General features: G+C 31.5%; 2 protein-coding genes and 1 long non-coding RNA gene across 4 annotated transcripts in view; 1 reads left to right on the top strand and 2 right to left on the bottom strand.

Annotated features, from left to right (window-relative positions):
* Mcad (Medium-chain acyl-CoA dehydrogenase) overlaps window positions 1–23,274 on the bottom strand; it is a 141,631-nt gene that overhangs the window by 75,973 nt on the left and 42,384 nt on the right. The window lies entirely within an intron of this gene.
* LOC139425049 (general transcription factor II-I repeat domain-containing protein 2A-like) lies at window positions 2,564–3,040 on the bottom strand. The gene has a single exon (XM_071178046.2). It carries the CDS (start codon window positions 3,038–3,040, stop codon window positions 2,564–2,566), a length of 477 nt encoding a protein of 158 aa, XP_071034147.2.
* The window catches only part of LOC147816250 (uncharacterized), a 64,784-nt gene continuing 46,450 nt past the window's right edge, over window positions 4,941–23,274 (top strand). For both annotated transcript variants that reach the window (XR_015431463.1, XR_015431462.1), the window contains exons 1-2: window positions 4,941–5,080; window positions 5,204–5,248. This is a non-coding gene — a long non-coding RNA (uncharacterized LOC147816250). The remainder of the gene's footprint in view (window positions 5,081–5,203; window positions 5,249–23,274) is intronic.

The raw sequence follows: 23,274 nt of genomic DNA, 5'->3' as shown, positions 1-23,274 counted from the left end.
GAATAGCAGTCTTATAGGTCTGGCCAAATAGTTTCTTCCCTACCTGAATGACTGATGGAGTAGGTGGAGGTTCTCAATTGAAAAAGGACACCTGCTCACGGAGATTACTACTCGCCAAATGACGATTATGACGCCAAATGGAGATTATTACGCCAAAGACGATGAAGGGTCTCAAATGGAAAACCGATTTACCTCGATTTTGCGACATAGTTGATTAATTCTTCCTTTAGTAGGAGTGGGAATTTTACGGGGAAGCAAGGGATTTTTAGGGTGAAAGACTTTCTTATTCACCTCTTATTCTCTTATAAAAAGGAATAAATCAGTAAAAAGTAAAGAAATTTAATTAGACAAAAACTATTTAAAGATTTCAAATATAATTTTATAAAAAATTTGTATCATCTGCAATTCAAGATGCAAGCTTTAAAATACTTTGTTCGTTCAGTTCTCGTAAAATTATTCTCTCGTCAGCTCTATCTCTTTAACAAAATAGTAATCTTATCTTCATTCTATAAAATTGAGCTAAAACATTACACGACGTTTCTCAGTATTTTTCTCAAGGGTACCGTTCAGATGAGGAGAGGGGGGGACTCCATTGCTAACTTTTTGAAGATTATATATACATATTGTGTGTTTTCGTGCTTCTTTTTATACCTCAATTTAAAGGGCATATAGCATTGCATTATCCGATTGAAAATGCTAATCAAACTATAGCATTTGCTTATCTTTTCTTTTTTTGAAACCTTAAAATTATAGTGTAAAAGAATCAATATTTCACAATGATAGTTTATGTATAGAATTCAAGTGAAGATGCTACCGTTCATAAAGGTGCTTTATGAATGGTAGCATGGTATTACCATAAAGATGCTTTATGATTACTATGTTATATTTAAAAAACTCATAAACATTAAAAGACTCGATTAAGAAATTTTTTTTACAAAATAATAATAAAAAAGATTAAAAAATCAAATATTTCTCGAAAAAGATATTCGTGGCACTTAAGTTTTATATAAGAATGCTTTCAAATTTTTTTAAAAGAATGCTTTCGTTGCTGTTGGTTCATTTGTCGTCGTCGTAAAGTGTAGGCGAAAAATTACAAAAGTAGCATATTAATAATCTTTTGACACAGATTTGAGACTGGTGTTCGTTTTATAATTTTTTTTTTCTGATGCTCTAATTATAAGCAAAAATATATTTAGATATTTTTTAATTATAAAAAACACTCGAATAGTTACTAAAAATTCGCTTAGATTATCAGGAAATAATTTGTGCATTTTTAAAAAGCGTTATTCGAAAGAATTTTTTTTTATAAAAATGTATCAATAATTCTTATTCAAAAATATATCAATAATTAATTTTGTAATTTCAATAATGAATAATTGTTTCTCTTAATTTAAATCTAAATAAGTGGGCATTTGAAGATTGTTTGGATTGTTTGGAAAATTTTACTTTTAACGCAGGAAAGACAACAGTGTTTCATGTTGTAATTTGTAACCATAAATTATCAAAATTCTAAACATAATATGTTCTCTTATTTAGGCTTAAATTATTATAAATAATTATCTTTTAATTCTGCTATTCAATTCTTTTTTAATGTTTGGAATGTCTCCTACCTCATAAAATATTGGTACAGTTTTTATTAGATTTTTCTCTGCTTCAATGTTATTTTGTGACATCTAATACAACTAATAGTTCAACTTTACATTTGAAAGAATTTTAAAAATGTAGTTTACGAGCGTTGCTTACGTAATATTCTACGTGTTAAAAAAAGTTTCTGTACATATTATGTGCCCATTATTTTTTTTTTCTTTTTGTTGTATAATAATATAAAAAATGGAAATTCTTAAATAACTGCAAGAACTAATATGTAAGTAGTATAGCAGTAACTACCTCTTGTTAAGGTGTAACGTAATTTGAATAATGATGAAGTTCTTTAAATAAAACATTTAACCTGGAATAGTTATGTTGTTGGATGTGAATCCTTTAAGTTTAAGTTACTTCTATCTTTCAGCTAATCAAGATTATTATTGTAGTAACAGTAAACGTGCTAATAATTTTAAATTAGCTTAAGTCACTTCTACATGTTATATCTGGCAAATTATGTTAATTGACGGTAAAAATTATCACAACGTAATTTAATTAAATCACTTTTGATTCCTTAAATATATTTTTTTTTTATTATTCAAAAAATAAGATATAACAGTAATGCAAAAAATCTTTCTAAAACTACTCCTCGACTGAGCCAACGAACTTCGGTGAAATAAGGGACATCAGAAAAATTGTCGTACAAATCTTGTAAAAACTGCCTGAACTGTCGGTGGTTTAGTCCTCTTCTCCTTATAAAATTTACTACTTTAATTACAGGTTGCCTGACATGGTCCATTTTTAAATGTTTGGATACCAATGATTCCTGATGAATTATACAGTGAAATCCCACAAAATTCCCTGATCTTTTCTGTTTTAATTTAGTTACAACGCCCGAATGTTTGCTACGGATGGCAGGAGAGCCATCCGTAGTTGTGCTGCTAAGTATATTCCAGTCGAGTTCATATTCTGCTATCAAATGCTAAATTGCAGAATAAATATCATTTGCTGTTGTAGTACCTGTCAATGGAACGCACTTAAATATTTCTTCAGTTATTTCAAAGTTACTGTTAATGCCTCGTATAAAAACAGCAAGTTGAGCTGTATCGACAGTATCAGTGCTCTCGTCAACAGCCAGTGAAAAGTTTGTAAATTCCTTAATTTTCTCCTTCAGTTGAAGAACCAAATTTTGAGATAAATCATTTATTCTTGAAGCAACAGTGTTTCTTGACAGCGAAATATTGTGAATTATTGACTTTTGAAATTGAAATGAAACATCGGCAACATTCAACATACAGTCTTTAATAAAATCACCATCAGTGAAAGGTTTTGATCTCTTCGCGATTTCTAATGCAATAATAAAACTTGATTTCAGGGCATCTTCGCTTTCTGTATTAGCTTTAGTAAACATCGATTGTTGACCTTGAAGTTTAGATTTTAAAGATGACAATGAGTCCATTCTTACTTTTTTAGTGTAACAATCGAATTTTGATTTATGATTTGTATCATAGTGTCTTTTCAAGTTAAACTCCTTACAAACAGCAACTTGATTGCAAATCAAACACAGTGGTTTACCTTTCCATTCTATGAAAAATATGCAATTTCTCATTTAGACTGAAGAAACTCTGCATTCACTATCAACTTTACGTTTTTGTGCCATTATGCCAAAATCGTAACAATTATGGAACTCGACACAATAATTATGGATATCGCAAGCGCACGACACAAACATATGCACAATACCTTCGCAGTACAACTAAAATCCTTCTCCGACCGTATCGATTCGATTAAGACCCCCCCCCCCCCGCTGGATCCGCTACTGATTGCGATCTCGGGCCGTATTTTTAACATGACTGTTCTATATTAACTTAATCTACATCAAAAATATTGAAATTTAAAACCTATCAATATATGACCACTATCGCATAAGTAATAAATACAGACCAAGAACAATTTTAAGAATTGACAACAAATAAGTTGGACAATCTTCATAACAATTTTTACAATGTCTTTTGCTATAAAAATTTTTTTTTTCTTGCTTTAACGTTGTTTTCAAGAAGACTACCAACTAACTTCGGAGTCTCAAGAAAGTTTTTTTTTTTCTTATTATTCTCTTCTTTTCTCTTTCAATAGATTAAACATCATCCAGAATCCATTTTTTACTGAAGACTGAAATACAAATTGGAAATTAAATCAGACAGATGAAAACACTTTACGGCCACATTTTGGAATGAAACAGAATTGCTAAAAAGAAACTTTTGCCCACTAGATGGAAGCACTATTTGGCTCCAATTCCTGAACAAAACTTTTTCCAACTAAATAATTCACTGCTAGATGGCAGCACTATTCATAATATTGTTCGGAAGAAAAATAGTATGTTTCTGATAAAAAAATAAAAAATAAGATGAGTTCTCTAACAAGAAATGCTCTTTGAATATCTTAATGTTTGCATGTTTTTCAAGGAAACATGCCTTAATCTTTTATTATTCTTATTTTCTTCATAAGTAATTTTTCTCATACAAATATCCTCTTGTTAAAATTCCCATATTAACTTTTTTAGTAAATACCCCATGTAAATATTCCCTTCTTCAATTGTAAATAAGCCTGAGAGTGGGTCAAGAATTAACCTGCAGTGCCGTACTGTAAGAATTATTCGCCAACTTTTCCGACCTAACCTATGGCCAGATAGTTCGACACCAGGATCTTGAAACTTTTTTTTTACTTAATTACTAAGGAGAATTAAATTTAACTTTATCTTTCTTTTTATCTCGCCAATTATCATGCAAACCCCTACTTCTGGTTTTTTTTTTACCTTTTTTGGCAATAACAACTTTTCTACAAGGAATAAGCAACCCGGTGCAGGTGCCCTGGAAAACAACGCAGTTCCAGTACCAGCCACCATATGAGTTCGTCAAAAACTTCAAATTCACTGATTACTTATGCTGTGGATTGAATTAGGGAACAGGGGAGAAATGAAAACGGTGAGTTAGTACACGTAAAGGAACTATGTAAAGCATCGTAGCGATGACTTCGTTTAGGAGCAGGTGACCAGCAGTGTGTGTGTTAAGTGATTTGTGTCATTCACGTTCTGACGTCATTCACTGACTTGTGTCATTCACGTGATTTTCCTTTCGTAATCACTTTTAGTTTAAATATTTAAAAAGTTATATTTTTTCAAAGTATGTTTCATTTGAGTTTGCTTTATCATCTTCTGTTTTTAAAGTTCTCAGCATAAAATTCTTCCAAAATTACATTATTTAATTCCTTTTTTACAGAAATCTGCTGACGCCGATTCCTTTTTTGCTAATAAATGTCGCAGTGAAAAACATCACCTCAAATTATGAATCGAAAATATCGATAAATTTTCTTATTTTTCCTGTGACTCGTTCCCGCACTTTTTTTTCTTCTTTATTTCAGTTTTCTTTTATTTTCGTTTCACTGGTGGCGGGAAGTTTCCTTCTCCTTTTGAAGGTGGGGAAGTCAAGCAATATTTTTAAAGGTAATTTTTCTAATTCTTGAATTTAAATATAATTTGATTGAGACTTTTTTTATCTAAACTTATTTTTTTGGTTTTCTGTATTTAATAACTAATGTTTGTTTTCTATTTCACTTTATTTTCTAGTTCTGTTTCGGTAATCAGCATTAATAAGTACAAGTGTGTTACAAGGTATGTAGCGTTTTTATAAAGTGCTTATTTTTGATTTTTAAAAGCCCTTAAAGGTGTTTTTTTCATTGTGTGTTTTTAAAAAGTGCTTCATTTTTCCTGTTCGAAATATTTTTCTTTACCCCGTTGATTTTCTCCATGAATTATGCCAATTATACCGACAAATTTAAAAATATTGTGTAAATTGTTCGATTCAAAATTTTCACAATTCATTCAACCCCAATCTATTTCGGCGTAGCGTCGATCTGCAGCATAAGAAAACTCCAACCGTTTTACATACTCTATAAAATATTTGCGGGTCTTTATGTGCTTATAATGAGCTGAATTCAGTGGGAAGGTTTCTTGCTCTCTCTCATATGCTACTCTGCTGCATTTTCAAGAGATTCTCAATTTCAGGTTTCTTTTTACGCCCTCTTAAATCACACGAATTTTCTCGGATGAGGCGGACCATTCAACATTGTCAAATCTTTTTCCTTAAAAGCAGTAGAAATTTTATTTCTCTTGTTAATTTTATCGTTTTCGAAGCGCTATCGTTTCCGTCAATGGCAAGCTAACCACCTTCTCGCTATATTCTATTTATAGACCAGTTCCATAATCTTTGAACTTGGCTTGGGGATCATTCACTAATTACGTATTTTCATGTTGGTCACCAGAGCAGTCAAGAATCTCAAAGCTGAAAATTTCCATCACCGTTTTATTCATTAAATTTAAAAATTGAGTGACAATTTTGAGCGTAAGATTTTTATCTAAGGAATCGTCCACCAAGTGCATAAAATTTTCGTAAATTGTATATTATAACTTTATTTTTTACTTGTTACATATTTTTGTTTAAAAATTTCAGTTCTCTTAAGTTTTTTTTATGAGATATCTCATTAATATATAGAGGTAAGATTTTAAAAATGTATGAAGAGAGAAGCTTTCAATATTTTAAATGCATCAAAAAATCTTATGCTTAGTTATGTTGAAAAATTCAGATTCGTCATTCCAAAAAACTTTAATTCATCTCTTAATGAAATTAAAAATTCAAATAAATATTATGAGTATTGGAACCATTTTAGGGGCCATTCACTAATTTACATTTGTAATATGAATGTAGAGTTTTCCTAGTTTTTTAGTTTAAATCTTTACACATCTTTATTAATTCAGTATGATCAATAATATTAATTTTGTTAATGTTTTGGTAAATATGCTTTTATAAATAGCTTTTATTTAAATCTAAAAAATACACTCGATAACCTTTTTAAATAATAGCTAAATTAATTATAATATTGAATTAAAAATTTTTACATAGTTAATTATAAACTAATTATTAATTTAAAAATAGAATGAGCCATTCAATATTGAATATATTTAAAATTGTGTAATATTGTTTTGTTGTTTTTTTTTGCGGTCATTATAATCAAGAAAAGAGTTGTTTGCCAGAAACTAGTTATTTTATCATGATCATGTAAAGTCTTTGAAAATTATTTTGCATTTTGTTAATGTATTTATGAAGAATTTTCAACTGTAGGAAAAACAAAATTTTAATAGTGCGAATATACTAATTACAGAGTTGGGATTTTGACGTCTAAAACTAATTTTTGACTTGACACGTCAAAGCCCTGTCGAAAAGTGTCAAGAACCTGGGACACGTTTCTTTATTAGCATTGAGCACATTTTATAGGATATTAAATCATGCGCAATACTTCCATTATATACTAGTATAATTATGATTTATATTATTTATCATTTATAAAAATATAGCCAAAACCATTGAAATTGTTAATTGATTTTTTTAATAACATGGTACAAGTCTTATAATATTGTCTGATCTTCAATTTAAAAAAAAAAAATTCTATATGTTTGTTATTATTACTTATTCGCAGTTTAGTAGAATCTAAGTATAATTTTATCATGCGAACGAGCTTTGCAGATAAATTCAGACAACCATAAGAAAACTTTCAGTCTCAATAAATTCCTACAAAATATTTTATTTTTAAAATAATTGTCACTTTGCAATATTTTTCTTTGTTAAAAAATATTAAATGCCAATTTGTGTATTTATTACTTTAAATTCTTTAACTTTATGAGTGGGACTTTTAATTTAATAAATTATTACTATTTCAATATATTTTGATTTCTAATAATTTTTAGCATTTGTTCGTTTATTGAAGAAATGTGTAGAATCAAAAAGAATTTATTTATTTATTTACTTTACTTTCCAAAAATATTTTTAAAAATTTATTGTACTGAAAGAAAAGGAAAGAAAAACGTTAAAATTTTTGGAAAAATTTCGATCAAAAAAAACAAAAAAAAAAAAAACTACTTTCTTAGGAAATATTAGGAGCTGAGAATTTTCTGCACTCCTGTATATATGTACATATTTCCAATACATCATGACTATAATAGTAAGTAAACTAATTATAATTTTTAAAAAATATATAAATGTTTGTGTAAATGAGTTAATGATTTTTTAAATCAATCAGTTCAAGGGGTTTAGTTATTTACTATCCATATTTAATTCAGTTTTAAATTAAATTTCTTGAACTAGACTCATGGTACAGGGGAAAGTGTTACAGCTTCTGTTGGCCGAAAGTGACCTGGAGCACCAAAGGTAGAAGACTGATTTAGCTCCATAGTTTCACCTGCTAGCATTAGTTGGGCATAATGGAATGGCCTTCACGCCTAGGGTGGCCCTACCAGGAGCTAAGCTCCCGACGTACTTCGCCCATTCCGCCCAGTGGCACCCCCTCGCCACGGTGAGGCAGCTTGCAGGATTTGAGGGTTCCTCCTCCGCATAATTGGTATTTCAGAAAACGACCTGGAAGTGCCTTGCTTTTTGGGGGACCTAGAAGCCAGCAGACTTGTTTGTCTCGCTTTGCAAGTGGTCACTTGAGGTGTCTCTCGTATGTTCAGGGGCAAAAGACTTTTGGACTTTGCACTAAATGTAGGACTGCTCAGGCTTCGCCCGAGCATATTCTAAACTGCATCGATTTTAAGATCAACGAGGTTTTTTCAAAACCTCATCTGTTTTTAGACTTCCTGGACATTTTTGGACTTATGGAATTGGTCTATTAGGATGGACCTCTTGGGAATTAGAAACAACAACAACATTAAATTTCTTAATTGCATGATATTTTATTATGTTATAATAGTTTTAGTATGTCAACATTCTGGTATATACAGCTTCGCATCAATTTAGGTTTTATTCATACAAAACTGAAAAAGGAACTTAGAGTTCGAAAAACTTCAAAACATTTTTTTCTTCTCCTTTTTTCTTTCTTTCCTTTTTTTTTTTTTTTTTTTTTTTTTTTGTAATTGTTTGCTTTGGAAAAAAAAAAGAGTTAAAATGAAAGTAAATGAAACTGATTTTACATATATAAAGTAAGATGATTGTTAAGTGCTCTCTTATAAAATAATTGTTTCTGTATTTTTATTTCGAATAATTAAACAAATTAAGGACTTTGATAAATTGCAATTTGACATATTTTTAAATTAGGGAAATTAGGGATTCTGACAGTAATTTTTAAAACAATAAGAGTTATATGTTAAATAAATTTCAGAGCATAACTGATGAAGATTTTCATGTATGATAATTAAAAAAAAAACTTCATATTTATAATAGCAATGTCGAAAGGTTTTTTTCGCATGACGATTTAATCTTTACCATCGATGTATCGAATAGTGATTTGACCGAATACGGAATATTCGGCCGCTGAATAGTAACATTTAAAAAAAACATTCATATTTTTTTTTTTTTACAGTCATTATTGAAAAATATTCAAAACTTATCTGTATTATTTGTATAGGGTAAAGAGAAAAGAAACTTCCACAGAAGTGTTTAGGATAATGAAAATAAGTAGATATTAAGATAAAATATTTGTAAAACTATTTCCAGTAACGTATAGTTAAAAATACGATTTTAGATTATTGTTTACAGGGGTCTGTTTAGAAGAAATTTGGGTCCTTTAACGGACCCTTCACAAAATATCTTTTCATAAAAACGGACCCTTCACAAAATGATTTTTCTTTTAATCGGACCCTTCACAAATTTGTTTATCTTCATTATTATTTTGTTAATCGAATAAACCCTTTCCAGGGCAGAAAACAAGAGAGATGGATGTAAACGAATTAAGTTTTGCCTTCGGCAGACGATTCTTCCATTATTCGTCCGAAATTAATATTCTGCGTTCAGCAGTATAGGCTAAATACCAAATATTTGTATGTTGCATCTCTAATTTAGAAGCAGCAATTGTTGTTTAGTTTTCAAAATTTTATTTTTTTAATTATAATTTTACAGTGTTGAGCATAATCTTGTATGTCTTTACAATTTAAAAACTCCTTGAAAAAGTTTTTTTTTTTTTGCAATAACGGACCCTATTTGCACAAATTCATAAAAACGGACCCTGTTTGAAAAAATGTGAGTAATTTTTTCACAATTTCACGAAAAACGGACCTTTCACGAAATGTCTGGACAGACCCCTGGTTTAATAAATTGATTCAAATCCAAAAAAATCTAAATCCTCCAAAAAAAACTACGTCGAAAAATAATTTTCCAAATAATAGTTTGCCGAATATTTAGCCAAATATTCGGCTAACCGAATATTAGGCAAAAGGGCCGAATACCGAATAGTGGCCAAATATTCGTTACATCCCTAGTTAAAACCTTCAATTGTCATTAGCTTACCAACCCTGCCTAATTATTATTTTTTAAAGTGCTTAAAATTTTTTTTGAGCTCTTGAAAAGTGCTTAAAAGGGGTTCATTTTTTGGTTCAAAAATTTTGCTACGTACTCTGATGTATTATTTTCAGTTTCAGTTCGTTGCATTATTTTCATTTATGGAATTGTGCTAAAATCACTATCATTTCTGAAATTTGTGTATCATGATACTACGGAGTTCCAAATTTTCTTTTGTACAATTTTATTTAATCGCAGAATTTTAATTTTGTTGAAACTCATTCGTAATTTAATAATTGTAATGGGTTTCCAGTTTTCTGCAGTAGTTTTTCAATAATTAAGATTAGTAATTAGTACGTCATTTGTAAATAAATCGAATTGTCATAGAGTTTAAAATGTTCACATTTTTTAGTCACGTGCGCATTCTTTTTAGTTTCATATTGTTATTTAGAGCTCTTGGCTCTGTTAAAAGTGACTTTAATTGAGGTACTTAACCTTTTATAACGTAATTAAATTATAACACTATTCATTAGCTTTAAAAACGTAAATAAATCTATATGCATTTAGGGTTGGCTTTTTGCCGGCAGAAACTGGTTATAACCGGTAAAAACTGGCAGAAACTAAAAAAACGTCTATATTAGTTCTAGTAATTGCTTAATGACATTTTGTTTAAGTAAACTGAAAAATGAATTAAGTAAAGAGAATCTTATAGCTGTTTATAAAAAAGAAGTGACATACAGATTTAAACAGGCAGTTACTGATTATCATTTGCTAGCTTATATGCTGCATCCAAAGTATTTGGGGTTGAAATTATCATGTGCTCAAGAAGAAAGTGCTAGAATTTTACTAGCCAATATTAACCCAGATTTTGTACCTTATGTCATAGCTTTGCAAAACAAATCGGTCCCATTTCCTGAAATTTATTTTCTCAGTCAAGTTTTGGCAACTACCCCAGCTGCTACATGGTGGTCCAGTTTTAAAAAATATGCAATAGATGAAAGTTTCACAAATCTTGCCTTGATGGCAATGCCTGCTAGTTCTGCTGTACTTGAGAGAATCTTTCTCAAATTGCTCGTTCGCGCATAGCAAATTGAAACTGAATCAAAACTTGTGTTTTGTTGTAGATTACTGCAGAGTGCAAACAATGTAATATTTGATTTTGAATGGTGATAATTTTGTAAATAAATTATACTTTGTTTAACAGTTAATTGTTTTTTCTACGAATTATCCATTGTATGTCAATCTCAGTACTTACTTTTATGTCATTTTCCGAATTTTTGCCAGTTTCTGCCACAAATGTGGCAGAAAAGGGTTTCTGCCATGCCAGTACTAACCGGTTTCTACCAGTGTTTTTTAAACATACCAGGTAATTCTCGAATTCTGTTAGAGTTTAGGTAAAAAAATACACACTACCGAATACCAATCAATTTTTTTTTTTTTTTTTTTTTTGCTTAGTGTTCTTAGTTTTTATTTCGGAGAAGTATTGAAGGTGCCTTATAATGACTCTATACTATATTTAGTTGTAATAACTACTAAGAAACTCATTTTAGTTTTAATTAATATTTTTTTCATTTTTAATTCACTTTTAATTTTTCATACAAACACTTAATTTTACTAAACATGGATTAAACATGATAAGTTTTGATCCTTTTCAAGAAAAAAATAATTTCATAAATTATTTAGAAAATTAAAAGGATTAGATAATTAAATAAGAAATTATTTAAAAAATTAATAGATTATTAAAAATCGTTTTAGGGGATAACTCAAATATAAGAAACTGTTAGCTGTTATCAAATGTAATAAAAATATCTGTTCTTTTTTATTGTTCTTTTCTGGATCATCTAAAATGATATCATGTTTTATATCATATTTACTGAATTTATATAAAATTTTTTATGGTGGGTTTTATTGATGTAAATTTTTCTACTTGAATAACTTTGGTGTAAATTTTTTATAAATATGTAATGTATGGATTTTTAATGGTAACCGGAAAGATTAATCGATAAAATTTTATTACTTTAGCACTTTTTTTACTTCGTTTAGAATATGATATAAATCAAAATTTCTCAAAATAAGCCTATTTCTAAATGTAAAAAGTTTTCAAGGGTTCTTTCAAATATTATGCAAACACGTAAAAGCAGAGGGGTTGCGACTTGAATTTTTTTAGCTCACAATGTGCATTTGCCGTTATGACTCAGGCGATAGAGCGTTAGCCTTTCAATGAGGTGAACCTGGTTTAAATCCCAGCGATAGCTGGTCTATACGAATTCCGCATCCGATTTGCACCGACCACAGTGCTGAAGTGAAATATCCTCAGTGGTAGATGAATCATTGGTTAGAGTATTTTGCTGTCAGGCTATCTGTGGGAGGTTCTCGTGGTTTTCCTCTCCATGTAACGCAAATGTGGAATAGTTCCATCAAAAAAGTACTCCTCGAAGGCAAATTTCTCCCAATACTTGAAGCCGGAGTTCCTTCGTTTTCTGAATTGGGTTCAAAATGACAAGGCTACGGAGGTGAACATTAGTAGTAGTAAACCCCAAAACTGGGTCAGCTGTTCAAATAATGTGTATATGACCGGAATAATGTGTATATGAATGCAACGGTTATAAAATGTGTATATGACCAATGCATACGTCAGACCTCACGTCCAATTTTTAATGAAAATAAATGTGCATAACAAAAGAAATTCAAAATTTTACAATTAGGAATATTTCAAATTTGAAATTAAAGCAAGTTTTGGAAAAAGAAAAATTATCTTCGATGAATCTCACAATTTTAGAAAATAAATTAAAAGTAAAATTTTGTTTTATGCGAAATTGAATCGTTTATTTAATTTTAATCTTAAAATTAGGTAATTTCAGATATAATTTCAGTTTCACGGTGTTAAGTAGGACTGGGCGATGTAAGAAATTTTATATCGTTATATATCGTCAGTTAGATACGTGATTTATCGTTATTTAACATATGTTCGAAAATTATGAATCAAAAATCTTTAAATCAATCAAAAATAAATAAAAAGGAATAAATATAGTACAAAAAAATTTTAATTCTGAAAAAATGCTTCTATAACATCAAAAGCATTGGTTAATTTTTCAATTAAAATAATAAAGATGGGTTGACCTAAAAGTGAACTTTTAGAGTAAAAACTAATACAAGCTGCATTTTATTTATTTATTGAATTAAAAATGCCTTAAGATTTGTTGGTTTAAAAATAATAATAAAACTGTAACAAGATATTTTACATACATGCATTAAAAATTAAGAGTAAAAAAGCAAAAGTAAAAAGTTAACCAAAGAAATTTTTACTTTAATAAAACATTTTTTTAATTATTTGCTGAAAAAAAATGTGTTTTTGAAACATCGTTAGACCTTGTTTTATTTATCTACTTACATTAATAAAGTTTTATTGAATAATGGTCAAATTCTATAGTCATTAAATATAAAAGTAAATTTAGTTTAATTTATTTATTTATTATTATTTTCTTTCTTGAAAATAAAATCAACTAAAAATTTTTTTATCTAAAAATGAAACCGATTATCTAACAAATTATCAAACGAACATGTATTGAAAAAAATTTTGGAAAGAAAATTACTGTAAGTACTATTGTTAAATTATTAAAAAACGTCAAAATATTGCTTAACTTTTTATTTAATTAAAAAAATTTGGTCATTTTAACTGAGAGCCAAATTTTTTTTAAAACAATAATGTATACTTCGTTTTAATTTTTTCAGAAATAAAAGCAAATTAAATAAATGAGGGCTTTGTTTTAATTTTTTTATAATTAAAAACGACTGAAGATTTATTGGTTTAAAAATAATTAAATTTTATCAAATTATTAGACGCACGTGCATTAAATAAATTTAAAAAAAAAACTTTTTTTTTTTATAAGAAAGTGTAAATTACTTAAATGCAAAATACCCCTATAAACTTGTATCGCTTGAATTGGGTATACTATAGCCTACGTCACAGGTTGTGTTATTCCTACTAAATTTAACCCATGAACGGCATTTTCTGCGAGCCTAACTTCAAGCCACAAATAAACAAACGAAGTGTTTGATCGTTTAAATAGCTGCTCGCCAGATTTTATTGCATTATAAAGAAAAGTAATTGATATTCGATTTTTAATTAATAATTGATTTATGTGGATAGTGGCATAGAATTTAGCATTGCGTCATGGTAAATGTTATTCCTACTAAGTGGAAGTAGTTGTGTTTTTTTTATATTATACCCAATTAAGAGTTGGCAAGTTTTTGACCATTGACAGTTATATTCGGTTTTAACCGTGGTTTTATCTGTAATGTCAAAAAACCCTTTATGACGTAGTTTTTGACAAGTATCAAAAACTAAAACTTTTAGTGAGAATAATTATTAGCTATTATAAATAAAACTTGTTTATTAATAAACATGCGTATAAAATTATAAATGACCAATCTTTTATGTTTAGATATCAATTATTTTGATATTAAACTCTCCATTTGACAATTATTGTCAGTTACCCAAATTTTTGTGTAGAAAATAATTATAATTAAAAATGTATAAAATTGATTCTAATCTGTTCATTTGTAAAAATATTTGAAATCAAAATACATAAATAATCACCCTAAATTAAAAAAACCCAACTTATTCATTATATCTAAAATCATTTTAATTCCATCTTTGGACGTCGCGGGTGAAGGATCTACCGAGATCTCGAAGTGGTGTTCCTGTAGCAAGAACACCTCTTTTTTGAGTATTCACTTCTGGCAACGTATTGGTTGGCACGTGGTGGAAAGCCGAAATTTGCTCGCCGGTGGCGAATTGCCTATATACATATATCAAGTTAAAATCTGAGTACCAACTGCAGAATGCGGCTTTAGCTCATTCATCTGTGTGAGATAATATAAACAATTACGAGTGAACGTATCAATGAAAATTAAAAAGGGGTTGGGGGTTAGCCCTAAGTCCCGGAGACCTGTTTCCCTAGCGGCTTTCACAGGTTGCTCCCCGGGAACAGTTTTGAATAATATTTACAATTGAGAAATACACGAATAAAATGAATACAGTAAAATCGAATAAAAAATATGTGCAGGGAAGGGAAGATTTATGCAACTTATTTACAAAAATTATTTGAGAGTACCCCGTTTGACAGGAAGAACGCAGTCGCCGGGCTATATTTAGTATTGTTTTTAACTAAGTCAAAATTAAATAAGTCCTTGTAATCACAAGTGCTGCAATTTATAGCATTTTTGAAGAATGATGCACTTAGCTCAACTATGTGCTCATTAATGTTACCTAATTTCAGATCATCCCTAAGGTATCTCATATTGATATACCAGGGGGCTCCAGTAATTTTCCTAAGAATTTTATTTCCGAACATAAGGAGTTTCTTCTTCTGTGTATCCGTGGTTGCGCTCCATGCAGGCGCAGCATAGCTGATTATGGGTCTGATACACTGAAGATAAAGTGTGTTTAATCTGGAGTGAGCACCTATAATTGGTTTCAGGGCGTGAAACACTCCCTCGGCCTTTCCAATGGCATTTTTAATATGTTGGTTCCAATTTAATTGATTTGTAATGGTCACTCCCAGATAATTGGTTTTATTAACGTTGGGGACTTTTTCTCCGAATAAATAAATATCTGGGATTTGTTTTCTTCTGTCGCACCTTTTCCTTTGATTTTTCTTACTGATAATTAATTCTGATTTGGTTGCGTTAATTGCGGTTTACCAGGCGGAACACCACTCTTCAATTTTAGGTATTTGTTTATTCAAATTTTGTACAGCTTTAATAGTTGAGATAGATTTGCTAAGAATAGCCGTATCGTCGGCATAGAAGGCAGTGATGATGTTGTTTTTATTGACAAATTTTGGGAAATCTGCACAATAGATAAGAAAGAGAATGGGACCGGGGATGGAACCCTGCGGAACCCCTGCATTGATAGTTCTGGTAGTTGAGTGGGAGTTGTTTAATTTAATGCTGAAAGTCCTATTTGTGAGGTAGCTATTTAAACTCCTGTTTGTGAAAATTGCAGCACCATGAAGGAATCGTCATAATTGAATGAAATTTACTACACAGTTGAGTGGTACAAATAAATGACTAAACTTTCAAAGCAAACAAACAATAACAAGAGATCGAAATCAGTATTTTGTGTAGCCACCACGCACCGCAATAAGTGCTGCTACACGACGTGGCATGGAGTCAAGCAAATTTTGAATGCCTGAGGAAGAGCATTCCATATAGTTTGTATGCGTACCCAAAGTTTGTCTGTTGAAGCAACAGGACGAGGATCACGAGCGAGGCACCGACCAACGAAATGACATACATGTTCAATCGGTGACGTATCTGGAGAATACGCAGACCAAGGAAGAAACTGTACCTGCCACAATTACAAGGAAGGATTGAACAGTCTTAGCAATGTGAGGGCGGGCATTGTCTTGTTGAAATACAGCGCCTGGCAAGGCTTGAAGGAAGGGAACAGCTTGGGGCTGTAAAACTTCACTGATGTACCGGTTGTTGTTCAGATTACCCACAATTCGTAGCAATTGAGATCGTCCATGATATGCTATGGCACCCCAGACCATAACTCCGGGTGTTCGTCCACTGTTGCGTTCGATAATGCACTCCGGAAGGTGGCGTTCACAGGCATAGCGTCTGACACGAATGCGGCCATCATGGTACCACAAATTAAAGCGTTATTCGTCGGAAAACACGACATGCTGCCAATCAGCACGCCAGTCCTTATGCTGATTGGCCCATTGTAGCCGCAGGCTGCTATGGTTTAGCGTGATGGTGATCATGTATAAGGGAGTCCTTGCGCGCAGTTCACGCTGCAGTTGACGTCTACGAATTAATGAAGCACACAATGAAACACCTGCAGCTATTGACCACTGGGCTGCCAGTTGTCTAGAGGGAACCGTACGGCCTGTCAGCGCCATGCGGACCAGGTGTCTATCATCGCTAGCTGACGTGACATTTCGTAGTCTACTCCCGGATTTCCGAGTTGTCTGACACTCGTCCGTCCACTGCTTCCAAACACGCATCACTGTGCTTCTGTTACGCTGCACACGAGCGGCTACTGCACGATGAGACAATCCAGCTTCACGAAGGCTGATGGTTCTCCCCCTTTCAAACTCCGTAAGTTGTTGAAATCTCGCTCTCTTTCGTCGAAGAGGCATAAGTAACGTCTGAGCTAACGTTTACCACTAGCAGATAACCACCGATAACCATACACGCCTCGCTACAGCCGTCTATTTATTCGGATTCATCCGCCGTTCAGAGGGCGCTGCTCAGCATACGCATGCGCTACGGGTCTGAAATTCTAATAATTTGCATATTATGCTCTACTTGGCATTTCCTGTAAATTTCAGCTCACTCGCATAAGTCCTTCATGGTGTTGTAATTTTCACAAACATGAGTTTAGTATGAGAATTTAATCCTCTGGAATCTTGTTTCCAATTAATTTGTAGATTAAACCCTGATGCAAAACGCGGTCAAAAGCTTTGGCCACATCCAACATCAGGAGAGCTGTGGTTTCTTTTCTATAAAAATTTTGGGAAATGTTTTCAATTATAAGGACAGGTTGCTTAGAAGTAGATAAATTTTCTTTGAACCCAAATTGTTCTTTCGGTAGAAAATCCAGGAATGGTTTCAATCTTCTTAGTATAATTTTTTCTAAAATTTTTGAGGAGGCTGATGGGTCGGTAATTTTCGGGGAGTAGGTGATTTTTTCCTTGCTTAGGAAAGAGGATTACTTGGGCGTGCTTCCAGGTGGTTGGAAAATAGCTTTGCTTTAACCAGGCGTTAAAAATGTTACATAACTGTAGAATGATGTTTTGTGGTAATCTCTTGATCATGATGTTATTAATTTTGTCCTGCCCTGGAGCTTTATTGTTCTTAAAATTTTTAGTGATATTATATATTTCTTCAGGCTTGGTATCTTCTATTGTGATGAGTTTCTTATCCGAATTTTTTATGAAATTATCATGATAATTTTGTCTGTGGCTTTATTTATAGAGGTGCTATTTAATGAGAACTGCTTTCAATTGAGTCGGCGAAAATTTCAACTTTATCATATTCAGAATAAGTTTTTCCGTTTGGCCCTTGTAAGGGCATTATTGTGGTTTTCGTGGTTTTCAATGCCTTCACCATATTCCAGACGGAGTTTCCTTGTGTCGTGGGGCTTTCTACTTTGACGTCCCACATCTCTTTTTCATATTCTAAAATTTGCTTTTTAATGAAGCCGTTAACTTCAGATTTAATAGTTGGGTTTAAGATTCGTTGGTACTCTTTTCTTAATTTATTTTTAATCTTGATTTGGTATCTGATGCTGAGGTGTAGTTTATAGTAGTTTTTTCGGATTTCTTCTCTATGGGTAGAGCCTTCATATGCATCTTGAATAAAGGTGGTTAGTGTGCAAATACTTTGATCTTTTTCTTCAATGCTATTGATATTAGGGTATTCACTAGGGTATTCTTTTAACTTGTTATCAAAGGCATACCAATCTGTGATATGTTCAGCTTTATATTTATCCTGTTTTTTGAATGAGGCAGTTGCAATTATTGGAAGGTGATCGCTATTTACTTCGTGAATGACCTCAAAGGGTTGTTTGAATTTGTGATTAGGAGATCCAGAATATCGTGGTTAATATTTTTTGGAATATATGTAGGCTCGAGTGGAGCATAAACTTTCAGTCCATATTTTTTAATAAGCATAATAAGATGTTTTCCAGTTTTGTTGTTCTTTAGACAGCCTTATGTCGTGGTTTTCCCATTAAAATCCCCGATAACGATGGATTCAATATTTTGTGGAAAAAAATCAGTAATGTTCTTTTCTGAAAATTTTTGTTCAGGGGGATTGTATAGGCTGGTGACTTTAATACAGCGTTTATCTTCAAAATTAATAACAGCTGAGATTTCTTCGAAACCATCATTGTTTGTTTTGCTATAGAAAATCGATTGATAATTTTTGTTTATGAGTAGGGCTGCTCCTCCTCCTCTGTGTGTGGTTCTATCACACCTGTAGATATTGTAATTAGGATAATTTAGTCTATTATTTGGGTTAAGGTGAGTTTCGATTATGTCGATTATTCGATATGCCGATATTGTGTTCTATAAGAAAATTTTGGAGTTCCAGTTATTTGCTTATAATGCTATTTGCGTTCCAGGCAGCTATTTTGAGAGGTTTGAAAGTAATGGATTTACTGGTCATTGCTTTTTGTTGATTTTTCCTGGTTAGAGGTATTTCTTTTATTTGCTTCTTCCAGCAATTTGAGGATAGCTAGGTCACTGCATCTTTTTAGTAGATCCTCTAGTCTGTCGGCAACTTTATTTGCTTCTGTGACCATAGAGATTTGGTTCTCTTCATTTTTATTTAATGGCTGACTCTTTAAAGCTGCAGCATATGATTTGTTTTCCTTAGAGGTGGAGGCTTTGTAGTTAATCGGATCGTTAAAATTTTGTTGGTTCGGTTTTCTAACGTTGGTTTTATTTATTTTCTCTAATATGTTGATATAAACAGGGCATTTTCTATAACTGGCTGGATGGTCCCCGTCACAGTTTGCGCATTTTGCAGGTTGGTCTTTGGTTTTGCTACATTTCTTGGTTTCGTGGTTTTCACCACACTTCACACAGCGGTCGGGATGGTGGCAACCACTCTGCGAGTGCTGGAACCTTTGGCACTTGAAGCTGGGGGTGACATTGTGTCGTTCTTACATGAGAAACAGTGTTCAGCAGAGTGCGAAATATTAGAAGATACAAAATGACTTTCAGACTGCATTTTTTAAAGTTCTTTGTCATATGAACGACTTGAATGTAATGATGCAAGGAAAAAAATAAATTCATCTATGATATCTGGACCCATCTCAAAGCTTTTAAACTGAAGCAAGCTTAATCTGTTTGCTGGTCAGCTAGCTAAGAACGACTTGTCTCATTTCTCGTGGTTGAATTCATTACCCTCAGTAAGAAAGGAAGACCTTAAGGATTATGAAGATGGCTTGAAAAAATTCCATTTTGAGTTTGAACACAGATTTCAAAATTTCAGTGCCATTCAAACAGAATTAGATATTTTCAATATGAATTAGACATTGCAATCTAACTATCATCAAAATCAGTGGTTTCTAAATTTGCCAAAGTTTGAGTTTTTACAAATCATTACTAAAAGCTAGTTTCCCAAATTTAATATCATATGCCCAGAAATTCAGTGCTATGTTTGCCTCATCTTATATATGTGAAAATTTTTTTCCAACTGTGAACCTTAGAAAAATCATTTCAGAAATATACTAACAAACAAGCATTTAGCCTTGTTAAAATAAGTACACTTCGAACCTCAATATAAGGAACTTTTAAAAATAAAAACACAATTTTATTCACCTGATTAAATATTTAATTTTATATATCGTTTTATTTTTATTTTAGAAGTTTTTACTTAGCCCGCCAAACTTTTCCTTTCGATTTTTTGCTCTCGACCAAACATACCTGCTTGGTGCTCTTAAGCCATCAGCAATAACAACATTAAAGAAAAGCTCAAGACAAATGATATTAATGAATATATGGCCAAATTCAACATTAAATTTTTTTAATGAAACCAATACCTCTAGAAATGTTAATGCCTCTGGAAATTTTAACTCATTTTTTAAAATTTAACCATTGAATGATAATATTAGCTATAGCCCAGTCACTGCCTTCCTACATTCTTATGCCTGCCTGTCCGATTTCTACACTAAATTAAACAATGAACACATCTCCAATTTTAATTTATTTGCTTTGGGTGGGAGTTATCCTTTATTGAAGCTGCAGATAGCCGCAGGGGAGAAGGTTCCCATCATCATGACTATTTTCACATCTGCCTGCCGTTGCCTACTCTTACCAGGGTTCGCCAAGTGGGCCCACTTTGAAAAAACCCGCCCGGGTTTATTGAGTGGGCCTACCTTGAAAAAACCCTCTTGGTGGGTTTTTTCACAAATTGCTTTTTTGAAATTTGGTTGAAAAAGAAGTATCTCCTAATACTATCACTGGACACATCGTGGAAGTTACAAATATTTCAGAAATGTGCATCAAGCACATGGTTGGGCAAATGAAAAAACTGCTTTATGCCCCAATTACCAAAAGTTCATATTGTGACCGTGTAAAAACTTATACCAATAACAGGGGTCTGTCCAGACATTTTGTGAAAGGTCCGTTTTTCGGGAAATTGTGAAAAAATTACTCACATTCTTTCAACCAGGGTCCGCTTTTATGAATTTGTGCAAATAGGGTCCGTTAATGCGAAAAAAAAACTTTTTCAAGGAGTTTTTAAATTGTAAAGACATACAAGATTATGCTCAACACTGTAAAATTATAATTAAAAAAATAAAATTTTAAAAAATAAACAACAATTGCTGCTTCTAAATTAGAGATGCAACTTACAAATATTTGGTATTTAGCCTATACTGCTGAACGCAGAATATTAATTTCGGACGAATAATGGAAGAATCGTCTGCCGAAGGCAAAACTTAATTCGTTTACATCCATCTTTCTTGCTTTCTGCCCTGGAAAGGGTTTATTCGATTAACAAAATAATAATGAAGATAACCAAATTTGTGAAGGGTCCGTTTTTAAGTTAAAATATTTTGTGAAGGGTCCGTTTTTATGAAAAGATATTTTGTGAAGGTTCCGTTAACGGACCCAAATTTCTTCTAAACAGACCCCTGAATAATTACCATAAATATCAAGAGATAGCTCTTGAACATCAAAATGAGGAATATAATAGTATGTCAAAAATATTAAATAATGTTGGACTTTACCAATAAACTATCAATTTGGAAAAACAGATATCAATTGTTTCTGAAGCTTTAAAAAAGCTTCAATCAGAAAACATTTCAATCTCAGAAGCTGTTGAAATATGCATTAACTTACTATCGTGTGATTAATTAGAACCCCATAAATATTTTGTAAAAAGATTCCATCAGGCTGTTCTGCCACCTCTTTAATTAGCATATGCATCCTGGATCCCGAAACAAGGTGACAATTTTTAAATGATGAACAAGAGCAATTAGCAAAAAACTGTCTTTCTAAGCATTATCCAGAATTTCTGCCAGGTGTTATGGCATTCAAAATTTCAGATCCTGAATACTTTCCAAAATCAATGATGCTTGACACTGTTATTCAACAGTTTTCATCAAAAAAATAGTGGAAAATTATGGCAAAAAAAAAAAAATTCCAAGCTTCCTCAAAATTTCTGCCAATTCTTTTTTCTTTACACTCTGCCCGGGTTTTTTCAAACCCTGACTCTTACGTTTAGCCCACTCCTGCATTCTCAAGTCATTTATTTACTTCCTCACTCTATTGTATTTTTCTGCCCCGTGTAGTGTCCGCTTTTTGTAGATATTATTTAATCAGATTTTAATTTTTCTGATTTATCATCTCTTATTATCATCATTAACCTGGCATTTAGCCCTTTTTGTTTATACTATCAATTAATAAGTGTTTTTTTTATTTATTATATAATCATTCTTATCACCGTCTTTTACCATGTATATAGCTTTTTTTGTATATATTATCATGTATTTGGATTTTCATTGCTTTATCATTTTATATAATTCATATATGAAATCATATTTATCATATCATTTCGGTTTTATCATATCATTTCGATGACATATTCATTTTTTAGATGATTTTGCATCTTTGGGGCAATTTAATTTTTCAAATTTGTTCCACATATACTTCTATTGTAGTTCTGGGAGACAGCGAAATTTTCGTTCTCGTGATATATTGTAAAAAATAGCGATATCGAACGATGTCTCGCAATATTTTTTATCATAATTAAGATTGATTTTTTAAAAAAAATTCATCAATGTTTCCTTTGCTCAAATAAAGAAGGGAAAAATTTTTTGGTCCCCTCTTACAGATATACAGGCTTTGCAGCGTGATTTCATGCTTGAAATAAGGCAGTTCATCATTTCATGTAGCAATTAGCCTGAACTGTTCTGCGGTAATTTCATACCTTCCAACTCCAAAGAGTGTTACGCACGATCAATCTAGTGAATTACAATTGTTGAATGTTTATTTGCTTTGGTTTGTATAAATGTATGTATAAACCAAATTTCATTCAAATCGATCCAGTAATTCTAGAGATAATCGACCAAGTCTACAATTTATCTTACTTTCTTACACCAATGTATATGCATGTTTGTTGACATTTTATTATAGACAAATCCAATTTATTTTTTAGTTTACAACGCTTTTAGAAAAAAAAAATTCTAGTGTTAGTAAAATAAAAAGGGTAACCATAACTGTAAAAAGAAAGATCTAAAATTTTATCAGCACCTTAGACTACATCAATAATTATAAGATAGTTTATTCATCATTATAATAATTAGGTATTATGATTCAACTTTGAAGATGAAAATAGCATG

This window comes from Parasteatoda tepidariorum, chromosome 1 (genome assembly GCF_982258835.1).
Source record: "Parasteatoda tepidariorum strain Cologne lab strain chromosome 1, Ptep-v5.0, whole genome shotgun sequence".
NCBI lineage: Eukaryota > Metazoa > Arthropoda > Arachnida > Araneae > Theridiidae > Parasteatoda > Parasteatoda tepidariorum.
The sequence above is the reverse complement of the archived record's forward strand: the minus strand, read 5'-3'. Positions and strand labels throughout refer to the sequence as shown.